The 26,208-nt window shown below is 34.6% G+C and overlaps 1 protein-coding gene across 2 annotated transcripts in view; it reads left to right on the top strand.

The window, feature by feature from the left end:
* The window catches only part of LOC140434941 (membralin), a 575,630-nt gene that overhangs the window by 91,053 nt on the left and 458,369 nt on the right, over nt 1-26,208 (top strand). For both annotated transcript variants that reach the window (XM_072523585.1, XM_072523584.1), the window contains exon 6: nt 14,687-14,744. In XM_072523585.1, the coding sequence (XP_072379686.1) occupies nt 14,687-14,744 (58 nt within the window). The remainder of the gene's footprint in view (nt 1-14,686; nt 14,745-26,208) is intronic.

Here is a 26,208-nt window from a genome sequence, read left to right as displayed (position 1 = left end):
CAGTTCATTCATAATACATATTCCCAACTGGAAACAATTGCACGTGAAAGTCAAACAGGGTCGTAATGAGGTGTATCATGATTTTTTTAAATATTTACTTCTTGAACGCTTAATACGCTTCTAAATGCCGGGTATAAAATATTTTCCATAGTACTATGTCACCGTATGGCACCATGCAGAACGGATAGTAGGAAAATACCAGGCTGGTTTCAGAAGTGGTAAATCGAAGGTTCATCAGATTGCAATACTGAAACAAATTTTAAATATATTGTATATGAAAATAAGCACGCAACTTAAAATATATGGCCTCTATTGGTATGAATAATTATATCATTCTGACTGATTGTAGAAGCATTATGGACAAACTCACTTCTATCAAAACCACAAAAAACCTAAACCATATTGAGATAGAAATAAAGGAGTTACATTATGATATTATTTCCGCAGGTAGCTCGATTATTATTTGTTGGGTAAAAGGACACTCTGGAATATTAGGAAATGAAGAAGTCGACAAATTAGCTAAATTTGCAGCTTTAACCAAACATAATAAAACAACATACTTCTTCCAGTAGCAGACATAGATAATATCAGTAGAAACAACTGCAAACAAAGATGGCAACGTTTATACAACCAAAGTACAACTGGAATAAACTTTAGAGCTTGCCAACCACTAATACGCAATGAGAGATGGTTCAAATATGAGACAAATAGGTTATTTATAAAAACAATAAACAGAATAAGATCAAACCACGCACTCACTCCTGCATACAAACACAGCATAGGTATTACTGATAACCCATATTGCTCCTGTGGTAAAGTGGGAGATGTGCAGCACTTTATATTGGAGTGTGGACAGTACAAAGTATCAAAATGATGTATGAAAAACTAGTTGAGCTAAATTGTTCATTGCCTGTCAATTTAAATACAATTATTTTTTCAAATAATAAGCAGATATTAAAATGTATCTACGAATACATAACATCCTGTAAATTTAAATTATTAGTAGTTTTAGATATTCATATCAAAAATTGTAAATATGTCAAAAATTGAATGTGTATACGAACATATTACTTGCTGTAAATTTATATTATAAATAGGCTTAGGTAATAAAATCAAAATTGTAACTACCACAAATAGTCTGGCTAATTGGCTATGCCAAAGCCATTATACAATAAAAAAAAGCACGCAACCACAAATACTACGACCACTTGTTGTAGAAAACGACGTCATCGAAGCAGTGAATGAATTTGTATACCTGGGAGCGCTCCTTAACACTGAAAATAATACTAGCCCAGAGATAAACCGCAGAATTTGCACGGCCAACAGATGCTATTTTGGGCTCAATTTCCTCCTTAAATCCACAATTATATCGAGAAATAAAAAATAAAACTCTACAAAACAATAATACGCCCAGTCCTAACATATTGTTCAGAGACCTGGACTCTAACAAAAAATAATGAAAACATGTTCGGATGTTTCGAGAGAAAAGTACTAAGGCGAATTTATGGAGCGGTGAATGACAATGGAGTTTGGAGAAGACGATACAAGTTCGAACTTAATAGAATATACCAGGAACCTGACATCGTAAAACATATTAAGATAGAACGTCTGAGGTGGATAGGACATGTAATGCGGATGGAACAAAATGTCCCTTATCCTTCGGCCCGGATTCCTTCATTCCCTAATCTTTCCCTGTATTATATTTTGTAGGAAGGTGTATTTTTAAATATGTTTCTAAGGCTAACAATTAGCCTTCTTTGTTCTGGCCAGTGGGTAGGTACTTTGCAATATAAAATGTCTTCAACGTTAGGATGCAACGGTGCTATTAAATGAAATGTATGCGAAGGTGTATTTTTGTCCCCGCAGCAGATTTCCAAAATATTTTTATTTTCTCTTTTTTATGGTATTACTTCGGGCGATCTCGAAACTCAATGCTTCTTATATTATTCTATTTTAGAGTCCATGCTTCTCCGCCGTACAACAAGGTACTAAACTGATCTTTTACCCCAGGGAATTTCAACAGCATTTAAACTCTCTCTACAAAAAATTAATCGAATTTAATATGTATGCACCATTCAATATCCATTCGCTACTGGCTCACAACAAATATATAATAATTGATGGATTCGACCGTTACTTGATGGAAATTCATTTTATGTAACAATAAAACACTGAAAACTCCAAAACTTCCACAAAATTTATTTTAAATTCTTATTACTACAGCTGTTTCGGCTGATTGCCTTTCTCAAGTGATCTGTTTTTGGCATGGGTTTACACTTTATAGTCTCTAATGAAATATGTTGAGGAGGGGTGAACTGTTTATCTCAAGCTGGTCATTCAGAATTATATCTGTGGTTTTTAATTTATTGATTTCCATAGATTCTAACAAAGATAGCTTAAGGCCTTTATTTTGAATGTGGAGAATTTTAAATTCGTCATTAAAAGAATGATTATGATCTAGAAGGTGAAGTGCGTATGTAGAATCTGTTTTTATATTATTGATAGGCCTTTTATGTTCTGCTATTCGTTTATTAAAATTTCTACCTGTTTGACCAATGTAAGTTTTTGGGCAGTCGCCACATTTAAGTTTGTACACACCACTGTTTAAGTGTTTTTTATGTTGGCTCTTGTTGTTTTTAATATATTTGCCTAGGTTGTTATTTGTTTTGAAAGCTGGTGTTATTCCTTTCTTTTTTATGTGTTTGGCTATTTTTGTTGATATTTTGCCTGTATATGTAATCGAGCAGAAGGTACTGGTTTTTTTCTCTGGTGGTGGAAATACTAAGTTTAGGGCTAAATATATAATATCATAATAGATTTCTTGTCAGACACATGCACGGTTCTATAGAATTTGTAAGCGAGTTTGGAATTTTTCATGATCGTGTGGAAGTTTAGATTTCTATCCTTTGTTTACCCTAAATGTTATAACACCTTTTCCGTGGTCCAGTTTTGTTTGTCTACTAAGAATGTCTTGATGGGCCCCTAGACGAGAAGCAAGTGACCCTGTAAGTTTCCTTGTCGTATATTAGTACCTGTAAGAGAAAACTAAAAAAAAAGTCACATTTTTCTCACTAAATTGTTAATAATTAAAAAACTCCGCCGAAATTTCTGCTAAAAACATATAAGTTTGCTTACCATAGATTTGTGGTTGTTGTGTTGAACCATATATGCAGATTTTTTAGCCAGGAAATCCTTCGCCTTCTTGGTCCTCGTTTTCCTTTTACTTTTCCTTGTAGAATTAATTGCAGCAACCCATATCTTTCGCTGTTCCTCATGATGTGACCGAGGTATTAGATTTTGGCTGTTTTATTGTGGTTAACAACTTTTTTCCTTTTTGGATTCTTAATAAAACGTCCTGGTTACTAACGTGGTCGGTATAGGATATCTTCTGTTTATCGTCGTTTATATCGTTTATCATAGCTCCCAGGTATTTGTAATTATTCACTGTTTGAATTGGGATGTTATTTATAGTAATGTTTACACGATGAATTGGATTTTTACTAAAGATTTTACTTGGTTTTCTTCGTATTAATCTGTATACCGTATTTATTGCATAATCTATTTACATTATCTAGTAAAATCCACAAGGAATCTACGTTCCTGTATTTGGCTGTATACCATATATTAAAAAATTTATTAAAATCCTTTGTAAAAGGTATATATTTAAGATTAAATATATACCTTTTACAAAGGATTTTAATAAATTTTTTATCTAGTAAAAGTTAAAGGTCTCCCGATGTTGTTCTCAACATAACAGTATCGTCTGCATATCTTATATTATTTATCACTTTCGCATTGATGATTATTCTTTCATTTGCTCTTGATAAATCTTTCTGGCAAATATGTTCAAAATAGACGTTAAACAATAGTGGCGACCATGTATAATATACTATATATTATACATATTCTCTTAAGAATATCGTTGAGGAGTACTTTCGTATACGCTTCGTATTTGTTATGGCGTACTCTGTCAAAAGCCTTTTCGAAATCTATGAAACAAGCATGTTTTTCTGGATTGACGTCCAAGCATTGCTGTGTGAGAATTATGGTATGTTATGTATGTTTTAAGTTTTCATTAGTTCGATCATTTTGATATTTTTAAATTTGTCAAAGTCTTCGTAAAATCATGTATTTTAAAATGCACGCACAAACACAACCAGTAAAATAAAGGATTTAATTGTATTTCTTAATCAAGGCACTCCAGTTTATTCTTTTTTTTAATTTGTCGTAAATTTAGAATATAATTAAATGGACGATGCATTCTTATTATACTTAATATTCTCCATCTACATTATTTTTCTCTGTTAAAAGGGATATTTTTGGGGTGCACACTCTATATGAGACAAAATCGAGGTCTGAACAAATTAATTTATCTGTCGAAGGCTTTGTGTCCGCTTTGTCGGTTTTTCTCCTGTCTTTTTTATTTTTCCTAGCGATGCGATTTGACGACAAACAATTCTTTATGAGAGTTGAAAGTTCATGAAACGCCGAGAAAAATCCCGCCGGAGCTGGATTATACCGACCCTTATTTGTTTTTTTAATTCTTACCTCGGTAACATGATCCTCCACTCAAATTAGAAATGACTGCGAAGATTGGTAATTTGGGAAAAAGCGAATACATATAATTTAACTGACGGAAAAATAAATATGACTAACTATTTTGAAATAAAAGATTTTGTTTTACCTTTAACGAACTGTTTGTTATTGTTCAATACAATATTGTATGTTATAGGGTTGGCCAATTTAATCGGACTCAAGATCTACTCTCTGTCTTTCTAATTCTTTACGATCTACCAACTAGGAATTTTTTGACTATACTGGCCAGCAATAAAACTTTTATTCCAGAATTTTAAGGTATATTAAAATTAATTTAAATTAATTAAATTAATTTTGTAAATTAATTTAAAGTATCCGTTCATAATTTTTGATTGAATTTAGTTATGTATCATTATAAATAGTGAACGAGAGATATACACTAAGACCTTAATATATATTTTTCTGAAGCTATTTTCTTGTGGCATCTTAATGCAATTTACTATTTTATTGGGAATAAAATCATTTTATAAAAAATGTAAATAAATCTCACCATTCAAAGGTAATTCGAATAAATGTCCATAAAAAATAATTACAAATGGTACCAAATCATACGATATGCATTTTAAACATGAATTTCAAATAAACGTATGGTTTGGAACAATTGGTAATTATTTTTTACGTACATGCGAATAACCTTGTTATTTGAATGGTGAGATTTATTTACATTTTTTATAAAATGATTTTATTTGATTTATTGGAAGAATTGTCATCAAACATAAGGCGATATATGTGGTTTATGCAAGATGGTACACCGCCACATTATAGAGAGAGAGCAGTGAGAACATATTGACAAATGAATTAAAGAAAATGGTGGACATATCGAACACTTACTTTGACAAAAAGTTTAATGTTATTTAGTAACTATTTCTTAATTTGGTTTATAAATAAAATATTTTGATTATGACTTTAATTTAATACAAAACTGATTCTATCTATCCTATCCTGGTAATATATTTATTTTATTTCATATTTCATTAACTATTAACTTTATTAAAGGCATTTTATACCAAAGTTCAGAAGTATTAATGTTTTTGTCTAATTTTCTTTCGTTGTCTGGAGTAATTGCGTTAAATCTGAATTATGTAGTTGATTTGTAAAATGCGATTATCTCGAAAACAAGTAGTATTGAAATTATTAACAAGTATACATTTTTTTGGCAAAATAATGTATCTTTAATATTTTATATCACAAACACCGATAACTTAACGAGCAAAAAAGTTAAGTGCAAATGTATGCCACATATATGGCATATGTGGCGCCCTCTATCAGCTACATTAAAGCATGCATCAAATTATAATTTATGATGTTCAATAGTACCCAGTTATAAATTTTGATGTATAAATGTTCACAAACATAAAAGTTATAGCGAAAATTAAAATTTTAAATTTCCACTTTAACACCCTGTATCTTTCTTGACATCAACATTTTATTAAAGCAATTTGGCTTAAATCGTAATATTTTAAAGTGTAGAATCTATGGTTTCTTTTTATACAATTACTTAAGAACCACCCTATATATATATATATATATATATATATATATATATATATATATATATATATATAAATATATATATATATATATATATATATATATAAATATATATATATATATATATAAATATATATATATATATATATATATATATATATATATAAATATATATATATATATATATATATATATATATATATATATATATATATATATATATATATATATATATATATATATACAACGCAAAAGTCTAAGGATATTTTAATAATTTGACAATACCAATGACAGAAATTTCATGACCATATAAATTTGCTTGTATTATAATTTTTGATACAGACACTCACTTCTTATAAAAAAAAAAATGTAAAACTGATAGCAATACGTATTTTAGAATGTTTTTTATGAGGGAAAAAAATCGACATTTTTATGTTTTGTTTATTTTTAATTTTAGTCACTTTATACCATTCTTGCTTAATTGGTAAGTTAAAGATATTGTCTTTTTACCATGCAACGACAACGTTTAACGTTGGACGAGATGAGTAGAGCCGTGGGCCTCCTTCAAGCTGGTACGTGACAAACTCAAGTTGCTGACCAGCTGGGTGTTTTCCAAAGCGTCGTAAGTCGTTTGTGGCGTCAGTTTAGAGACACTGGGAGTCCAGCCAAGCAACATCCACGACGTGGTCGCTCAACAACCGTCGCTCAAGACCGATATTTAATTTTAAATGCCAGAAGGCAGCCAACGATCACAGCCCCCGTGCTGGTTAATGAATTACAGCTTGCACATAATGTATCATTTAGTAGCACTACTGTGAGGAATCCTCTCCATGAAGCCAATCTACAAGATTAACCTGGTGTCAAGAGTTTCAGAATTGGACTAACAATGACTGGACCACAGTTTTGTTTAGTGACGAGTCTAGATATGGATTTCATCCAGATTATCGACGGACAAGAATTTGGAGACGACCCGGAAATGGAGAACGATTACGACATCTTGAAGAAGTGTATGAATACAGAGGGGGTACATTAATGGTATGGGGCGGATTCATGATTGACGGAAGAACTGACCTCATTTTTCCACGTGGCTTTCTCACAAGTCAGCAATATTTGGACACTATTCTTGAACCTGTTTGCTGGTACTGTTGAAGAAAATTTTTACTTTATGCATGATAACGCTCGACCACATGTTGCGCATATTGTAACAAACTGGTTGGGTAACGAGGGTATTGATGTATTGACGTGGCGAGCACAATCACCGGACTTGAATCCCATTGAACATGTATGGGACATGCTCTAACGAAGAACTACTCCACATATGAGCAATATCTACAATGAGTTTCAATTAAAAGAGCTTCTGAGAGAACAATGGACACAACTACCTCAAGCAGACATTAACAATGTGATTCGGAGTATGAACAGTAGATGTAGAGCTGTGATAAACCAACGTGGCGGCCATACATTATTTCGTATATAAACATAAGTTTATATTTCGTATTTTTGACATTTTATGGTGGTATGTGAAACATGGGTGATTTTCAATATATTTTTTCTTGCTCCAATTTTCTATTTTTTTTTGCAATTTATGGTTTTTGACATATTAAACAACAATTTAAACTGCAAATTTTGTATTACTTTTTTTAAGTTGATTACAGATATGGCAAAAATGTTGTTCTGTTTCTTTCGTTTGATTTCGTATTTCAAATTTTTAATTGTTTATTGCAATGAGTGAGTAAAACCTTTTCAATAAATGTTTACCTACGCACAACTGTACAATTTGAATATTATTCAGTCCTGAAACATCAATTGTGAGAAATGAAACGAGTATGCATGAAACGCAATATATTAATTTACCAATATTATGATAAATTGACCATCGTAGTTGGGGAATTCACGAGCAATGTATGGAATGGCACGTGTCACGATTGGTTTATTGACAAGTAAATTATTTGACTAACAAAAATATGCGTAATATAATACTCGATTTAACAAATATTGGGTCTACCACTAACTAACCTTTATTTATCCTGATTAATTATGCTATCCATTCAGTATCATGATGACTGAAAAAAGAGATGAACTATAATGCACACGGTGGTTATTTTGAATTGAAAACTTCCTGTTCTAGCAAGTAATTAAGATAATGGTACGAGGGATGTTTTTTTATTTTTGCATACAGCCATAAAGACAAACAATATATAGACTTTATTGTTTTTCAAAATATGTCCCACCAAGATCGATACATTTTTTCCATACGTTCAAACCAATTGGTAAAACAGTTTTTTCAGTCTTCAGTTGACACCTGCAAAATCGCAGTTTTAAATGCATGGATGGATTTCTTGATATTTGGGAACAGAAAGTGGTTGAAACTTACGTAGAGCCTATACGGTGGATGGTGTAACAATTCAATGTTTTGAATCTCCAAAAACTCTATTGTCTTTTGAGCCATGTGAAGATGTTGAAGATTCGTCGTTGTGTGTTGAATTGCCGGAGTTTCGAGATAACTTTTGGTAAACAAACGGTTACATACCAATCAGGAATAACCATTCTTCGATCTTCTAAAGCAATTGTTGCCACATGACCAGATTTTGACACAAAAGTTGCGACCATTTTCTTTGACAAACTTCGATAACGGATACTTTTGTTGGTTTTTCCTCATCGTGAAACACCCACATAGCGGATTGGTGTTTATTTTCCGGTTCGTAGGAGTAAATCCAAAATTCATCACCACTAACAATACTATTGTAGTATTTCTAATAATTCTATTTTATTTATTAAAAGGTTCTATTTATAACACTTTATCTTTATCTAACACAGTCTTTATTAAATAATTTATCTTACTTATACAATTTATTATAATTCGGCGCGAATCTTCAGAATTAACTGTTCTTCCATATAAAATGTTTCATTTATATACATAAACTGCCGTTATCTCGAAACGTCGACAACCCTCTCGACCAGACTGAGCGGCGAAATGATAACGGCAAACTGGTATTTTCACATCGGCTGGTCTACAGAAGTTTCGAACTGTTGTTTTTATAACAAAGGGTGTTGTCAGGTAGGCATTACCTAGAAAATACTCGAATGAATAAGCATATTAGTGATAAACATGTTTACCGTTCTGAGTCATACGACACGTCACCATCTATCGTAACACTATACACGTTTTTTGAACTTTCTTTGTTGAACAGTTCCAATGTTTTTCGACACCAATTGACGAACTGCTCTTCTGTGAGCAAATAAAGGATCCTACGGTAAACCAACTTCGTAACACATAGTTCTTCATGTAGGATCTTTTGGATCGAGGTCTTTGAAATGCCCAAAGAACTTCCTTAATTAGCTGACGAACTGCATCAATACTTTGATGTGTGACTGCTGCTTTGGGTGGACCTGGCCTGGATTTGTCGCTGAGACTGGAGTGACCACGATGAATTTTGCAATACCTTTCGGAATACCTATTCGCTGTGTGTAAGTACTTGGAGGGGATACGAGAAACGATCGTGCGCGTGCAGCGGTGAAATCTGCAATTTTGTTAGCATATTTCATAAGTAGTTAGTAAAGAAAATGCCCGATACAACGCCCGATTTCGTAATAAGTTTGACGTGAAAATTAAATTAAAGTGAAAGTGTAAATTTCAATAATATAAACTTTACTTAAAGTGTAAATTTCAATAATAATCATATTGGTCCAAGTTTGTTTACAATTTTATTATTTTTTTAAAGTTATGCAATTTAGTCTAAAATGAACATTAGTTAAAGTGTACTTTAGGTTGTCATTATGAAACCGGGCGTATGGTGGTGACACCCTTTTTAAACACATGCATAAATTATGCATGTGTTTTATGCGGTGTCCATAACCAAAATCTGGCAATGGAAGGAAACGCCCGCGGACTGGAAATTAGATGTACTGGACCCTTTTTACAAAAAGGGAGATGTGATGGTGTGTGATAATTATAGGGGCACCACCCTACTTAACTTGGCATATAAAGTATTGACCAACGTATTGTACAGAAGATTGACCCCCTATGCTGAACAAATAGTTGGGAACTACCAGTGCGGTTTTCGACCCAATAAATCAACAACGGATCAAATCTTCACAGTCAGGCAGATTCTTGAGAAAACGCTTGAGTTCGGAGTCGACCCCTACCACATATTCGTGGATTTCAAAGCCGCATACGACTCAGTCAACAGACAAAAATTTCTACAGTCTATGATGGAATTTCAAATGCCGCTTTATGTTGTTCAACTAACGGAACTTACACTCACAGGCGTAGAGAGTGTAGTCAGAATCCAAAACGACTTTTCAAGACCCTTCCATTGTAAAAATGGACTGAGACAGGAAGATGGACTGTCGTGTCTCTTATTTAACCTTGCACTAGAAAAAGTAATTCGAGAGTGCCATATTAATACGAATGGCACCATCTTTAATAAATCTGTACAAGTGGCGGATATGCAGATAACATATACATTATTGCTAAGTCCACAGAATCTCTAATCGAAGCATTTCGATCACTAAGAGCGTCTGCACTGAGAATGGGATTAAAAATAAACGCACAGAAAACCAGTATATGTATTGTACTAGATCAGGCAACCAGATACCTAGACTATTAATTGATGATCTGAAACTGGGAGGTGTGGACACCTTCATCTACCTGGGCTCGCTGCTGACCAAAGACAACAATGTCAGCGAAGAAAGTAAAAGAAGAATAGTGCTTTCCAATAAGTGCTATTATGGCTTGAGGAAACAGATGGCCCCAAAACTACCCAGAAAAATTAAAGTTACCATAGATAAAACACTAATAAGGTCAGTGTTAACATACGGGTCAGAAACGTGGTCACTTACACAGAACGACCAAGAATTGCTTAAACGTTGCGAGAGAAAAATTCTAAGGAAAATATATGGAGGAATCCAAGAACAGGGTTTGTGGCGTAGGTGCTACAACTTTGAGTTATATAGAAGTTTTGGGGAACCTGACGTTGTAAAATGTATTAAATTAGCACGCCTTCGATGGATAGGACATGTAATTAGGCGAGATGAAGATGCAACGATCAGAAAAATTTTCGACCGAAGAGAACCAGTGGGAAGACGAGCCAGAGGAAGACCAAAACTTAGGTATCAAGATAACATAGAGGATGATCTAAAATCCATCGGAATTAAAGCATGGAGAAGAGTTGCCAGAGACAGGAGCGAATGGAAGATTTTTCTGAAGAAGGCTTTGGCTCATAACGAGCTGTAATGCCACTGATGATGACGACTGCAATTTAATCATTAATTTTATTTACTACATACAATGTTTAACTTTTAATAACCTCATAACCTCAATCTTAAATGTCAAATAATGAAATCTAATCGTAAAAAATGTACTTACGAATAATTTGTACAATTAAAAATCAATTCAAATTTTTTCCAAGTTAATTATATATTACAATAATTGTATTAAATAACAAGTTTAAGTCACTTTATTTGCAGCTAATATAAGACTAAAATATTAATAGTGTACCATAGTGTAAACATGTACCATATATGACACAGTAGTCCCCTATACTACTAAAGTAAACAAATATTTGAAAAGATATATTTTTATTGTTAATTTTACAAAAATTATGAAAGTATGAAAATTGCTTACAAAGCTTAAATTTTGTTTGTGAAAGTCACTAAAGCACTGAATACACAACCCTACCTTGCATTTGCCACATTGTATTCTCACAGCGCTCCATTGTGCGTAACTGCCAGCACAGCGTCTTCTTTTATTATTCGGAACATATTCAACATATTGATCACTGTGATCGTACCTAATATCGACAGCAGGCCTGCTTTTAGGTGAATATGTGGATGGTCGTTTAGCAGTTTTAGGTAGGTTTTGAAACCTTTTTAAATACACTTGTGCTGTAAAATGCATGTCTCTTCGAAAGTTAGTCTATTTTCTCTAACTGTCCCTGTTGCTTCATAACCATTCTCTTTTAAATAATAAAGAATATCGATGGAAGTGAACAGGTTATCAAAATAAAAATGATATGGCAAAGATCTAGTTTCGTCGGGTATCTCTTCAATAAGCTGCAATAACGAAGTTGTTGCTTCACCAATTTTTTCTGGATACTGTCGATTAGAATTTGGCATATTTCCCTGATAAACCTCAAAATTGATAAGGTAACCATTTTTGGAATTGAGACACCAGACTTTAGAAACAAACCTGATGGGTTTACCTGAATATACTGCTTACATCCGTGTTTTCCAAAGTATTTTATCATGCTTTCATCATAGGCGATTTCTTGATCCGCAATGGCTTAGAAAGTTAGTTTTTATCTTATTTATAAGTGGTCTGAGTTTAATCAGTTTATCGTCGGGTTCAAGAAGAGTGTTATTGGCACAATGTACGAATCTCATGATCTGAATAAATCTGTCACTGCGCATGGGATTATAAACGGCTGTGTTTCGCATATTATCTTAAGAATCCCAGCAACTTTTTTTTGATGGTTTTTTATCATAACCAAAAACTACAAGAATTGCTAAAAAGCATTTCATTTCTTGAGTTGTAATTTTTGGTTCTAAACAATTTTTAATTTGAGAGTTTCGAGTAGCTTCAACACTAAGTAACTGTAATGAAAAGCTCGAACAGGTCCACTGGTGACATATTTGCATACTTTGAAATTGGAAATATGTTTTGTTTTGTAATCTCGGGTAAGTCACGATTTTTTAACCAGTTTACTTGTTTTTTATTTTTTTTTATTTTTACCAGATTTAGTACGGAGTATGGTATTACCTTCATTAGAGTCTTTATGTGCAATATCTTCAATATTTTCATAATCGCCAGTACCAATTCGTTCTCCACTGTTGAATACTATTTCTGCAGAAGCTTGCAGTTGCTTGCTTAATAAATTGTCAAGTCCACCACCAGATTTATCTCCGGAATCTTCGTCCGATTCTTCTCGGTTTTCCGGGGGCTCTATATAAACCCGATCAACTGTTTCATTGTTAAAATCCCCCTAAAATTGTTCTGACTCAATGAGATCCGCAATCTCTTGGAATGTCAATCTGTAACAAAAAAAAAACGGGTGTGAGAGTCCAGTGGGACTGCCGGTAGAAGTTATACTTCTATACACGCGTTCGCCGTTACAAATTTTTATGGGAGTCAATCTGCACAATCATTACATATATAATGCTATAGGTAAGAGAGAGCAGAAAGAGAAACAGAATTAGGTATATAGGTATATGGTGCATCGTTTGCTGTATATAAACAACATTTGACTTGTAATAGGAGGATTTCATCAAAATATAATAATATTTTGATGAAAATGTATATTTTTATTTTCATATATGTATGAAAGGAGTTGAATGCAAAAAAAATTTTTTACACATACTCTCCAGTAAAATTTATTGTTTATTTTGTTATTAATATAAAAATACAATACAATACACTTCAACATAATTCAATATAATAATACAATAGAAATTAAAATGCAATAGTCATAAGTATATAAAAATGACAATAGACATAAATTACTTACGCATATGTTTAATATACGCATATAACTTTAAAAACTGAGCAATGAATCGCTATTATAATTACTATTTAAATGGGAATAAGCCACAATTAAAGGTTAAAATACGTTTATTGACGTTTCAATTTCCACTTCGGAAATCGTTCTCAAAATACAAACATTAGTAAATAATTTACTAATGATATTTTACGTATTTTTAAAAATAATACTTCCTAACATTCTAAATATTTATTCTTTTTCATTATCATATTTTGATAAAAATTTCCGAAGTGGAAATTGAGACGTCAATAAACTTATTTTAAACTTCAATTGTGGCTTACTCCCAGTAGAATATGAATTAAGGTAAACCAGGGGAAGTGTGATTGTGGGGCAAGTGTGACTATACTATATAAAATTTTCTACAATTTAGGGATGCCAGCGGCATCTTGTGAGTAGAAACTTAAGTACTTGAAACAGCGATCTATGCAAATACGCAGTTTGTTGAAAACAAGTAATTTGATATTTGACCGTTGGCTTATAACTACGAATTAACTTGTTGATGTTAGTGTGCAGACTTTGTTTACAAATTTTGTGAGAAGCGAGTGGTTAGTAAATAGTTTATGGTATTCAGGATTGTTTAACAACCATATTACGTTGTATGTATTAAACAAATTGTCAATTTTAATTTTTTACTGAGTTTTAAATTATTTACACTTGCCCCAAAAATAACACACGCTGTTGTAAGCTAAAGTCCATTGTCACACTTACCCCAAATTGACGGGAAAGTGTGAACCATGGATACTTAAAAAAAATTTAACATAATTTCCACATCTGATGTTACGAACGTGCCCAAATTTAACTATATCTAGTAAAGTCCATAAGCATTCTAGGAAAAAAAATATCATGAATTAAAACATCTCCTAAATCATGCAAAATATGTCATAAAAATCATCTAACTGAAAACTAGTTCACACTTCGACGGGTTCACCTTACTTAGAAGGAATCATATTGTGGATTCTATAAATATAGCATTGTTTTAATAAATTACAAAAGTGTGACAAATTTGTATGAAGGTAACTAACGGATTTTAGGATTTTAATTTTATTGTTTTTATTTTTCAGACCGTCTCCGTATCCATGTTGCTGCGATATTCACATCACCAGATATTCGTGTTTATTGGTAAGTGAATGAGCTTTAAATTCTATAAGAGAAACACTCACTCATAATTGTTTATTTAGGTGCTGGTATAATTTTAATATGAAAATAAGTTATATGTAAATGTATCAATTAATATAAATACTGTGTGTATGCAATCAAATTACGGTACCTGTGATGTTGATGTAACAATTCTTCTTCCGCAGTGGACTGGAGTTGACTCGGGAACAGAATCTTCTCAAAAGGTCGCGTGGTCACAAAATACTGAAGTGTTTATCGCGCTGATTTATACAAGACTGTAACTAAGATTGAAGTGCGTAGCGTGTCGTCTTGTAGCGTTGTAGTTTGCTCCCTTCACACTGTTAGGGGGCGGACTGTACAGGTCCGTATTAATTCATGATTATAAGACAGACACACACGTTAATTAAAGAATTAAATATAAAGATAAAATAATAAAAATTATTAATAAAAACTAAGAATATGTGTGGAGGGACGTAACAGTAAGTTTTTAACTAAAAATTGGAAATACGGTCGACACTCTATATTGTAAAAGGTCGTTGTGTGAATTCATTACTTTATACTGATAATTAATGACTATGGTTTTATTTTATTTATATGGTAATATAAATAATAAAATATAAAACTCAATAATCAGAAGAATTTTTATTAGTTAAATACATATTCTAATATTATGTATAAATAGTTCATATTTAAATTGCTTGAGTACAAAATATTCGGTATAAAATATTCGGTAACCTTTTTTTGAATATCAGTTTTAAAAAATAATTTTTGTTTAACAAAATTTTCACATTCATTGTTTAATTTTTACCGGATTTGAACTTGTCTGAACCATCGTCTATTCATCAGAATATTTCTGGCGCGACATAACATTCTTAAATCCTGAATACATCGAATGATCACCATTCACCATTCCTTAACGTTCCTGGGTAACAATAAGAGGTGCATTATCATCATCCTCATTGAAATATGGACCTAGCACACAGATTTCTGACACTTCACATTAAATCGTCAAACGTCAGCGGTTCTGGACGATAACGCCTTGCTTCTCAAAACCAAGAAAGCGAGTTGTTTAGCGATTGATAAAATCGTCCAAGCGAATATGACTTTCGTTAAAGAACCACACATTGAGCAAGAAATCGGGATCCTTGTACACCACGATCAAATATAATATATTCTTAAAAGTATTAAACATAAATAAAGGTATACTATGTACCGGGTGGTCCAATAAGCCGATCTCTCGGCTATATATCAGAAACTATTCATGTTATAACTTTAGGAGAAAAAATTCCTTAGTAAAAGTGGCCAAGAGAAATCGCTGGAAATAACTTTCAAGTTTCTGGGTTAACCGCTAGGGGCCGTAACCTGTGAAGAAAAATTTAAAAACCAGTTTTTTGTGAAATATGCCCAATTATACTAAGTGTTAAATAAGTAAACTAGAAAGAGGCCTAAATTCCGCACAAAGTTGTTTAAGTACTTTTTTTAAATTTTTTCAAATAAAGGGTGGGGGAGAGTGGAAAAGTATTTGTGGATAAATACCTATTACTTTGGTTTGGATCAACCGATTTTAACGAAATTAGTGTCATTAGAAAGAGTGTGGATGATTTAGTTTACATCTACTTTAAAATAATTGCATTTATTTTTAATTGCCATGGGTAAAGGGTACTTTCGAATAGAAATAATTAAAATTTTTATTCAACACGTTTAATGGAAACACCCATTTATTGTAAATTATAATGGAACTGAATTAAATTCGTAACAAAATAGCGCAAACCGCATGTTGATGGCTTTTGTCGAACTCGAGATATGATTAAAAACGCATAAACATAAGTAAGTATAGTATTGACTCATCCTTTATTATAACTTAAAATTAAATATGTGAAAGATCATACAAATATTTCGACCATTAAAACTTAATATCCAATTAAATGTTCAAATTGTTTTCCATCGTTGCCCACACAAAGATCTAATTTTTCGCGCGTAGACATAACAGTTGCTTCAATCTCAGCTGTTGATATATTATTTATTGCGTTTATAATGCGCTGTTTCATGTCGTCTCGCGTGGTTGGTCGAGTTTGGTACACCAAGTCCTTCAATCTTCCACACAGATAAAAGTTCAGACATGTTAAGTCTGGAAATCTACCTGGCCATGAAAATATACTTCCCCTTCCAATCCATTTATTTGGAAAATTTGCATACAAATAATCTCGAACTCATCTGGAAAAGTGCGCAGGATACCCGTCATGTTGTAATATCATATCTCTTCTTGTTTGTAAGGACATATCTTCCAATAAAACAGGCAACTGATTTTCTAGAAAATTCAAATACGTTTCGCCATTTAAAGTTCTATCAAAGAAATATGGACCTACGATCTTTCCATCAAGTATACCACACCAAACATTAAAACTCCATCTACCTTGAACCTGCACCCCATGTATCCAGTGCGGATTTTATTTAGCCCAATAAGGCATATTATGCAGATTAACACCACCCGCAGTATTAAACGTAGCCTCGTATGTTCACAAAATTTTTGACATGATATGCGGTTGTTCTTCTAGCGGACCTAACATCCAATTGCAGTAATCCAGCCTTGTATCAAAATCTTTCTCATGTAAAGCTTGGTGGGGAACTACATGATAAAGATGCAGTCTAAAAAAGAGAACAACAAAGATTGGTGAAAAAGAAACCACTATATTAACTAAAACTCAAAAAATCTTGAAAAATCCACAATTGTTTCACAAGATAAATCGTGCATAAGTATTTTTAAGAAACGGATAAAAGGATAAAAGCGCCGTGTTGCCGTTTATATTGGAATATTGAAATAACAGTTGAATCAAAAGTTACAGGGAATTCCAAGTTTCTGACCTAAACGTTCACTTTATAATATGAAAAACCAACCTGTGATGTTTTAAAATCCTTAGGATAGTAGTTTTGGGTATGTTTAATTCTATAGAGATTTGCCGACTATTTATATGTGGATTCTGTTGAATTAAAGCAAGAACATTGATTGAATTATTTTCGGTGATACCTCTACTACGTCGTTTAAAACAAGGACGATGAAAACTACCAGTTTCTCTTAATTTTCTTGCCTTTCTTTCAAATGCTTCTTTAATGTTTCCTGTCAGAATATCTTACAGAATATATACGTGAGGCAATAGCGGCATTTTGGTGACATTGGAAATAAACTCCAATCATATACAATTCTGCATTTGATATACTCATCACAAATTATTAATACTGATAATTAATTACTAGTATTACCAATATTAATATCTATTGAAAAAAGTGATCTTCAATTCGAATTATATATGATAATATTTTGACTGCTGTCAATAAATAAACAATATGAACTCCCCGTCAAATTCATTGTCGTAGCCTACTTAGTTTCAAAAAAACTATTTTTAATCATATGAAACGGTCAAATATGAAATGGTCAAACTAGGTATCAACATTAAGATTCTTCTGCTATAAAAAAATTTGAAAGTACCTACTGATTTATTTTTTAATTTAATTTATAATACAGGGTGAGTCAATACTATACTTACTTACGTTTATGCCGTGCGAACCACATGCCGATGCACAGGCAACCGCATGCGAGCTGCCCAAAAACCAGTACTGTATATTTTTGCGCTTATTATACTTTACTTTTTGAACCAAAAGTATCTCAGAAGTAAATAAATTTCCTTATGACCACTGTTAACTAAATATTTTTCATCGAAAACTTGTCATTAAAAAACATAGGATACAGTAAACTACACAAGAATTCTAGTTATTTATAAGATAAAGTAAGAATTTTGATAACGTCCTACGTCAATATCATCCCAGACTTAGTCCTAATTTAAGAAAAAGTTTTTTCAAGGCCTGTGCTAAATGACCACGTACAAATGGTTAGATTTATGTTATATAGATTAAGCTAGATTTAATTATTTTTTTTTTTTTTTTTTTTTTTTTTTTTTTTTTGGGAGGTGGAATCTTCTAAAGACCGTCTGGGATCGGGTGTTAGCCCTTTACCCAGGTGTGTCGGATTCAATCTCTTACGCTTCACCGCGTGACGAGACCGCCTACCGACTAAACCACCCCCTCTTTCTCCGACCGACGGGCCTGGAACCGCTCTTAGCGAGCATATCTGGCCCATCAGCCTTACTCTTAACTTCCCTCTGGCACTTTTCGCGTGCATTACATGGATTTGACGGCCTCCCGGCCTCCCTCACCAGCACAAGGCTCGGGCGAGACTGGTCGGTGAAGCTACCGTCTTGCTCAATCCTCATTCTGGCGAGACAGCCTGGTTGCCACCCCTTCCACATTGAAACTAACGAGTAGAACCAGTTGGCAATTAACAGTAACACCATTCATTCGTACTTTCATCAATTCAGTTCCGCATTCATACCCTCATTCACTAATTTTCGGGGTATCGGGACATCCGACGGGATTGGATGTAAAAAGTCTTTTCCCGTCCCATGTCCCGCGGCCCCGACAATGAAATAAAATAAATTAATAAATAAAAATAGATAAAAAATAAGTTAAAAGTAATGTAGATAAAATAAAAATAAAAACAACAGCTAAAATTGGTATAGATAAGATATAGTAAAAACGAAAGTAACTTGAATAAATAAAATGCAATAAAATAAGTAAATAAATAACACATTTTTTAAAACAGTAAATAAATATAGCGGTCAATCCATCTGCAGCCGCCTCTCTTTCTCTTCCTTGTGCTTTATGGTTTTTGTAACAAAGGCAATGATCAGTTCGAAATCGTGCTTACTGTCGATGGCTTTATCGATCAGCTCGTGAGGCTCGCCTAGTGGAGATCCCAGGCTCAGCTGCAGTTCGTTTCGCCCCGTGTGGTATGCAGGGCAGTCGAAAACAACATGCTGCGCATCGTCCACCACTCCACACTCAGGACATAGATCGTCTCCGGACCTACCGATTCTGTGGGTGTATTTCCGAAACGATCCGTGCCCCGTCAGAAACTGCGTGAAGTAGTAGTTGACGCGCCGATGCCGACACCCGTACCATCTCACTACATTCGGGACCAGGGACCTCGTCCAGGCCGCCTTTTCGACTTCGGCTGCCCATTCCCTCTGCCACATCTCCAAGCTTCTGGCTCTTTCTTGTGGCCCTGAACCAACCGCCCCGTTGCCCCTCTGATACATTCGAGCTCTTTCCCTGGCCAGGATGTGCACGGGTACAGAACCAGCCACTACCTGTAAGGCAATGGTAGATACAGTTCTGTACGCGCTGCACACCCTGATCAGAGGTTTCCTTTGAGCCCTAAGGAGCATGTCCTTATATTTCTTCATCTGGAGGACCTCGTGCCACACGGGGGCCCCGTATAAGATGATCGATAATATTGATTGTAACATAACTGATCTCTTCTGAGATCCGGGCCCCCCTATGTTTGGCAATAATTTGTTCAATGCTGAGGTCCTCCCTTCCGCCTTTCGACATGCTTCTTGTATGTGCTGCCCAAAGGTAAGTCGGTCGTCAAAAGTAATACCGAGATACTTGACTGTTCTTTGTGGTCTTATTTCGGAGCCTTGATATTTGAAAACCAAGTCATCCCTTTTCCTTGGTCCTCTCAGAATTATTATCTCTGTTTTGTCTACTGCTAATTTTAAGTCGTTCTTCTCGATCCACGCCGCGGTCGTGTTTATTGCTTTATTTACCTTTTCTGTTATGCCCCAATTCTTATCATCCTCAACCAATAAGGCTAGATCGTCTGCGTATGCTATCGCTTTGACTCCTTGTCTCTGCTTGTGAATTTCTAGTACCCCATTGTATAACATGTTCCAGAGTAAGGGTCCCAGAACTGACCCCTGGGGTACTCCCGCGGTCATTTGTTTCTTTTTCTTCTTGGGTATGCATACGGATCGTTCCGAAAGGTAGTCCTTTATTATATTGGACATATATTCCGGAGCCCCGCTTTCGACTATTCGGTCTACTATGAGGCCCCAGTTTGCTGAATTAAAAGCATTTTTTATGTCCAACAGAACAAGAACCACCCATCTTTTCTTGCTTGATTTGGCCGCGTTCCTTATCCAGGTCGCGGCGTCGATTGTCGATCTGCCTTTGCTAAATCCGTACTGTTGGTTGGATAAGACTCTCTCATCTTCCAACATGCCTTCCAGCCTCTTCTTGATAAGTCTTTCGTAAAACTTACCAAGGCAGTCCAGAAGGCATATTGGACGATAAGAGGTCGGTGAATCAGGGGGTTTCCCGGGCTTTAGGAGTAGAACCAAGTTTGCCTCCTTCAAGTACTTGGGAAACTCTTGTTTCTGCAGTAGATCATTAAATATTCTTCTGATCAAACCTGGTTTCTCAGTTGCTATTATCTTTATTGCCTCTGGTGGCAGCCCGTCAGGGCCGGGAGCTTTCCCTGTCTTCGTATCCTGACCAGCGGTTTTCACCTCTTCTTCTGTGAACTCCTCTATCATGGTTGGGAAAACCTTGGTGAAATCTGGCATGTCCTTGGTGGGAAAGAGGAGTTCAGCTGATCTCATCCGCTGGTCTTCGTCGAGTCTATATGGGGCCATTATCTTTAGGGTCTTCATTGTGATTTTGTATGCATCACCCCATATATCCTCGTCGAGTGCTTTTATCAGGGTCTGCCACTTTTCTTTTTTCTCTTTTTTTATTGTATTATTTAATCTTTTCTTCAAATCCTTGTATGTATCTTTAAGCTCGAGGTTGCCCTGGCTTCTCGTATAATTCCTTCGAGCTCTGAGGCATCTCTCCCGTAGATCTTCTATCTCATCTGTCCACCAATAGGGGGATTTTTTTCCATGTTTCTTCTTCTCGGTAGCCAATTTTGCCGCATTTTGTAGAGCTGTTCGAAGTTGGCCGAGGTCAGAAATCTCATCTTCATTTATTTTTCTGACCTCCGATAGGTACTTGTTTTTGTTGAAATATGATTTTGCTGTACCTATCGACCGCTTTATCCCCCCTTTAACCTTTACCTCAAATTGTATATATCGGTGGTAGGTGAAGAGCTGATCGTCGAGTACATCCCACCCGTACACATTCCTGGATAGCCCTTCGCTCGCGAATGTGATGTCAATGTGTGATTGGCTGGCCCCCCGTACGAAGGTTGGCTTATTGTTGTTCAGCACTTGGAGGCCAGCCTGGGCTATCCATTCATTCCAGAGTTCCCCCTTTTTGTCGTTTATGGGGGAACCCCATTGTCTGGACTTCGCATTTATGTCCCCGGCGATCAGTATTTTTTTTTCGTTTATAGCGGCACCCATTATTTCATTAACGATTGTTTCGTATCTCATCATAGGGATGTTTGGAGATACATAGCATGCCAGGAGGCTGAAATCACTCAACCTAATGAGTAAATGATTTCCTCCCCTGACAATGCTCTGCACTCCGACATCCCTATTTTTAATGAGCACCGCTACATTTTTCCCCTCGTCTTGTATCCACCCACCGCCTGTCGTTATCTTTTTGTTAGGTTCGGGTACGATGAGCAGATCTATATTTAGCTTGCAGGCTTTTGCGTAGATGAGGTCGTGCGCTCGGTGCGCCCTGCCTACGTTCACCTGCAAAATCCTTATACCAGGTTGATCTTTGGGGTTCATTATGGTTCAGTTCCTTGAGGTCGCTTCCGCAGTGGATTCGCGTCTTATATTAAAATTAAAATTCTTATAGACTAGGATAAAAAAATAAATAAGTATAGATAAAATTAGTGTACTTATAAATAAAAAGTTTATAAATATAATATGTATAAATAAAATAAGATAGATAAAATATATAAATAAAATAAGAAATGTGTGTATATATAAAATTTTTAAATAAATAAAGTATATAACTATGTAAATATAATAGATGGCATTTAGTAAATAACGTGGATATAATGTTGTAGTACTTGGATGCCTTTACCCATGAAAATCTGAGAGAGATGGCTTCCTGTCCCGCCGGTGGGCTGTATAGGGGCCCACTCGCGTTCTCCAGGGAGCCATCTCTCGCTTTTTCGTTTTCCTTGTTACATTTACCCACCCTTTGGGGGTTCCCTGTCTCCTCCCCTGCCATACACCCACCTTCTATAGGCTGGGCACTGCATCCTATCCATTCTATGGCCTTCCTCGTTACAGGTGAGGCAGTATGAAGTGCTGTCGCACTGCACTGCTGTGTGCCCTGATTTTAAGCAGTTGTAGCAGCACGCTGCCCTGCTCTCACCTTTGCACTCATATGTGCTGTGGCCATAGTGAAGGCACTTGTAGCACCTTGTTGGGGTATATCTTTCAATGATAGGACATGATACCCAGCCTATAATTATGGAGCTGTATCTTCTCAATTCTTCAGCTGTTGAGGGGCGTACGGCTACGGTCGCCACCTGCTCCCCATGTTTATTTGTTCGTAGCGTCTTTATGTCAATTTCTTTTTTCGGTATTCCTGTGTACATTTTTATGGCACTTTGGAGTCGTTCCTCCGTCACCCCTGGGTCCAAACCTGTTATGTTAAAAAAACATTCTTTGCGTCGGATTGCCATATTTAACCCTGTCATCCTTGTATCCATTTCTTTTCGTAATTTCTCTGCGGCCCCTTTGCCCTTTAGTTTTACTAGGATATCCCCCCTTCTGTTTTTTTGAGTCTATCTACTTTAACCCCTATCTTTCCGATGTTAATTTTTTGGTTCATTTCCTTCAGTACTTCCGTGTACGATTTGCCCCCTGTTTTGATTAGGAGGGCTTCCTCTTGCTCGTTCTTTACTCCTTTATCCATTTCTTTACCTCTTACTTGGATTTCCCATACGATGTTTTCTGCCCGGCCTACAAACTCCAGGGCTTTCCGTACCTCATCTTTATTTATCTCATTATTGATAACCACCCTTATTGTTTCAGGTGGCTCTTTCCTTTCCCTTATCCGTTTGATGGCCTTCTCGGCCATTTCGTACATACCTTGTTTTTTTGGTTTTGCCACATATGTGTACCATTCCCTTCTCTGGCTGGCTATGGAACTTTCGTTCCCGTTTTTTATATATTCTACATTTCCTTCTTCGCAGACCTCTATTAGTTCATGAACTTCCTCCCTGAGAGTACGTATCACGTCTTCTACCCCCCCGTCTTTTATATCCTTTTTAGTTATTATAAGGCATTCTTTTTTAGTTATCGTCTCCTGTAAGCTCACCTGTTCCCATTTTGTCTTTTCACTCGACCTAAGATGTCTATTGCTGCTTATCCCTAGGTTAAAGTTCTCTTCAGCCCATCCTTTTTAACAAAGTCTACGAAATCTTAGGGCTCGAATCGATAATGAAGTTCTAGAAAATCGAGTTTCTTGAACATTAAGTTTATATTTTTTGAGAAAACTTTCTTGGGAATAGGTTCGATTAAAATTAAATATTATTATAGGCTTTTTACTTTAGTTGACGTTTCGACAGGTAATCATTTCGACAGGATTTGAAATATGCATACAAAACGCTAAAAAACTTTCACGTGAAAAATTATCTAAAACTTTTAAAACTGCTTTTTTAATTGCATAAATATGTTTTTCGAAACTACACAGCTTCAGCTACAAATTCCACTCAATACCGTTTTCGAAGGTATTTCTTTTGGCGTGCGATTGTTTGTACTATAAAAGTTTAAATTCTGCATTTTTAGGCATATTTCAAATGCATCATATTTGTTGCCAAAACTCAAAATCGAAATATCATGTTATAGGTTTTAAATATTAGGCTCTAACAATGGAAATTCCACTACGACTGGTCAATAAAAGCGGTAAATTTTATTGATCTCATGAAAATCGTAAAAAATGGCGAAAGTCGCGCAATTTTTATTTATTTAATACTTTTATAAAAACTGACTCTAGTTGCGACAAAATACAAAAATTGCGTAGAATAGCTGCACTCTTTACCTTTAAAACCAATTTTGATTTTTGTCGATAGGACAATCTGATCAAAAGATATCGAATTTTTACCTTCGAGTTGATACAAATTTTATTAAAAATTATGGGTGCTTCAAGCGTTTTTCCGAGAGAACGGTTTAAACATTGAACATTTTTAAAACATTTTTTTCTGCGGCATACAGATTTTTGGTACATCGAATTTTTTCGTTTTTCGCTCTCTACGAGGTGGTGTTTTAGGGGGAAACCGGGGAGTAAAAGCGGTTAAATTTTTTGTGGTGCCAAATTGATGTTCTTAGTAACTTTTAGCCTGTTTGTTTAATTTTTAAGAGGTCACATCTCTGACAACTAGATTACTTTTCAAATAACCATAATATAACTCTTACCATATACAGCATCTGTCGATCTCTGAAATAATACTTGTAGTTTCTTAGCAACTTGAGTTAAATGCATCTCCAAATCTCTCAAATGATGTCTATCAGTGTCATGTTGTAAACTTGCCGATTCTTTGCAACTTGTTTGATCATCACCTATTATTATAAAAAAAACAAGTATGATAAAAAATGTGTAAAACTTTTGTGATCTTATAAGTGAATCTAGAGGACTAGAACCTTTGGTGTAGACTTCACCATAACGCTTTATTTTTTAGTTATAATCTTCTGAAAATGCTAATTTTTTTAGCGAAGTATCCAAAAAAATCTTGATTAACTTTAAGCTAACTAAACTAATTGATTTGATTGCTCAAATCTCAAAATACAACAAATCCCCAAAACTTGATTTTAAATTTTTTGCAGATACCGCGTGTTAATTGAGGACGGCAGAATATACAAGTGTTACATTAAAAAAGAATAAGAACAGTTTTTATTTGAAAATAGTATTCACACTGTATGGTTACATGTCAAAGATATTAGATTATTTAAAAATGACATACTAGTAAAACTTTGACATGCCTTTTACATTTTTATTATTTCCGAAAACTAATCCGAAGCGCTTTTAATCTTACTTACTAATATTAGACGGGAATTTTATAATCGATTGGGATACTGCTTAGTGAAAAATTGAGGATTTGAACATTTGATATAGTTTTATGTTTAGCAATTACAGATTTATTTTTTATTCGTTCTTTAAATGATAAAAATGTACAGTTATAATTAGGAATCACGGTCCCAGTATTTTCAAACTCTTTTAATGTCCTTTGAATTGTTGTATAACCTGGAATTGGTCTATTGGAATATCTTACGCTAAATAAAGATCTGGCAGTGCCCGCACTATTGCCTGAATAAAACATTGCTGAGTTTTCCTCAACTGAATACATTTCATCAACCTTATTGCTTTTTAAATAATACATCATAAATAAAAATATTGACAATTAATATAGATATTCAGGGATTCTACAGTATTCACTGCCTTCTCTCGCTCAACCGTTTCCATCTCTCTCTGTTGTCCCATTCTCCATCGTTTAGGCCTCTCTTACTCACGGCGTCGTTTACTTCGTTCCTCCAGGATCTTCGTGGTCGTCCTCTTTTCCTCCTTCCTATGGGGCTCCATTCGGTTATTTATTCATCTGCTGTCGCTAGTTCTTCTTACATGTCTATACCACTTTAGTCTTTTTTGTTCTGTATATGTTAGC

This window comes from Diabrotica undecimpunctata, chromosome 2 (genome assembly GCF_040954645.1).
Source record: "Diabrotica undecimpunctata isolate CICGRU chromosome 2, icDiaUnde3, whole genome shotgun sequence".
Lineage (NCBI taxonomy): Eukaryota > Metazoa > Arthropoda > Insecta > Coleoptera > Chrysomelidae > Diabrotica > Diabrotica undecimpunctata.
The sequence above is the reverse complement of the archived record's forward strand: the minus strand, read 5'-3'. Positions and strand labels throughout refer to the sequence as shown.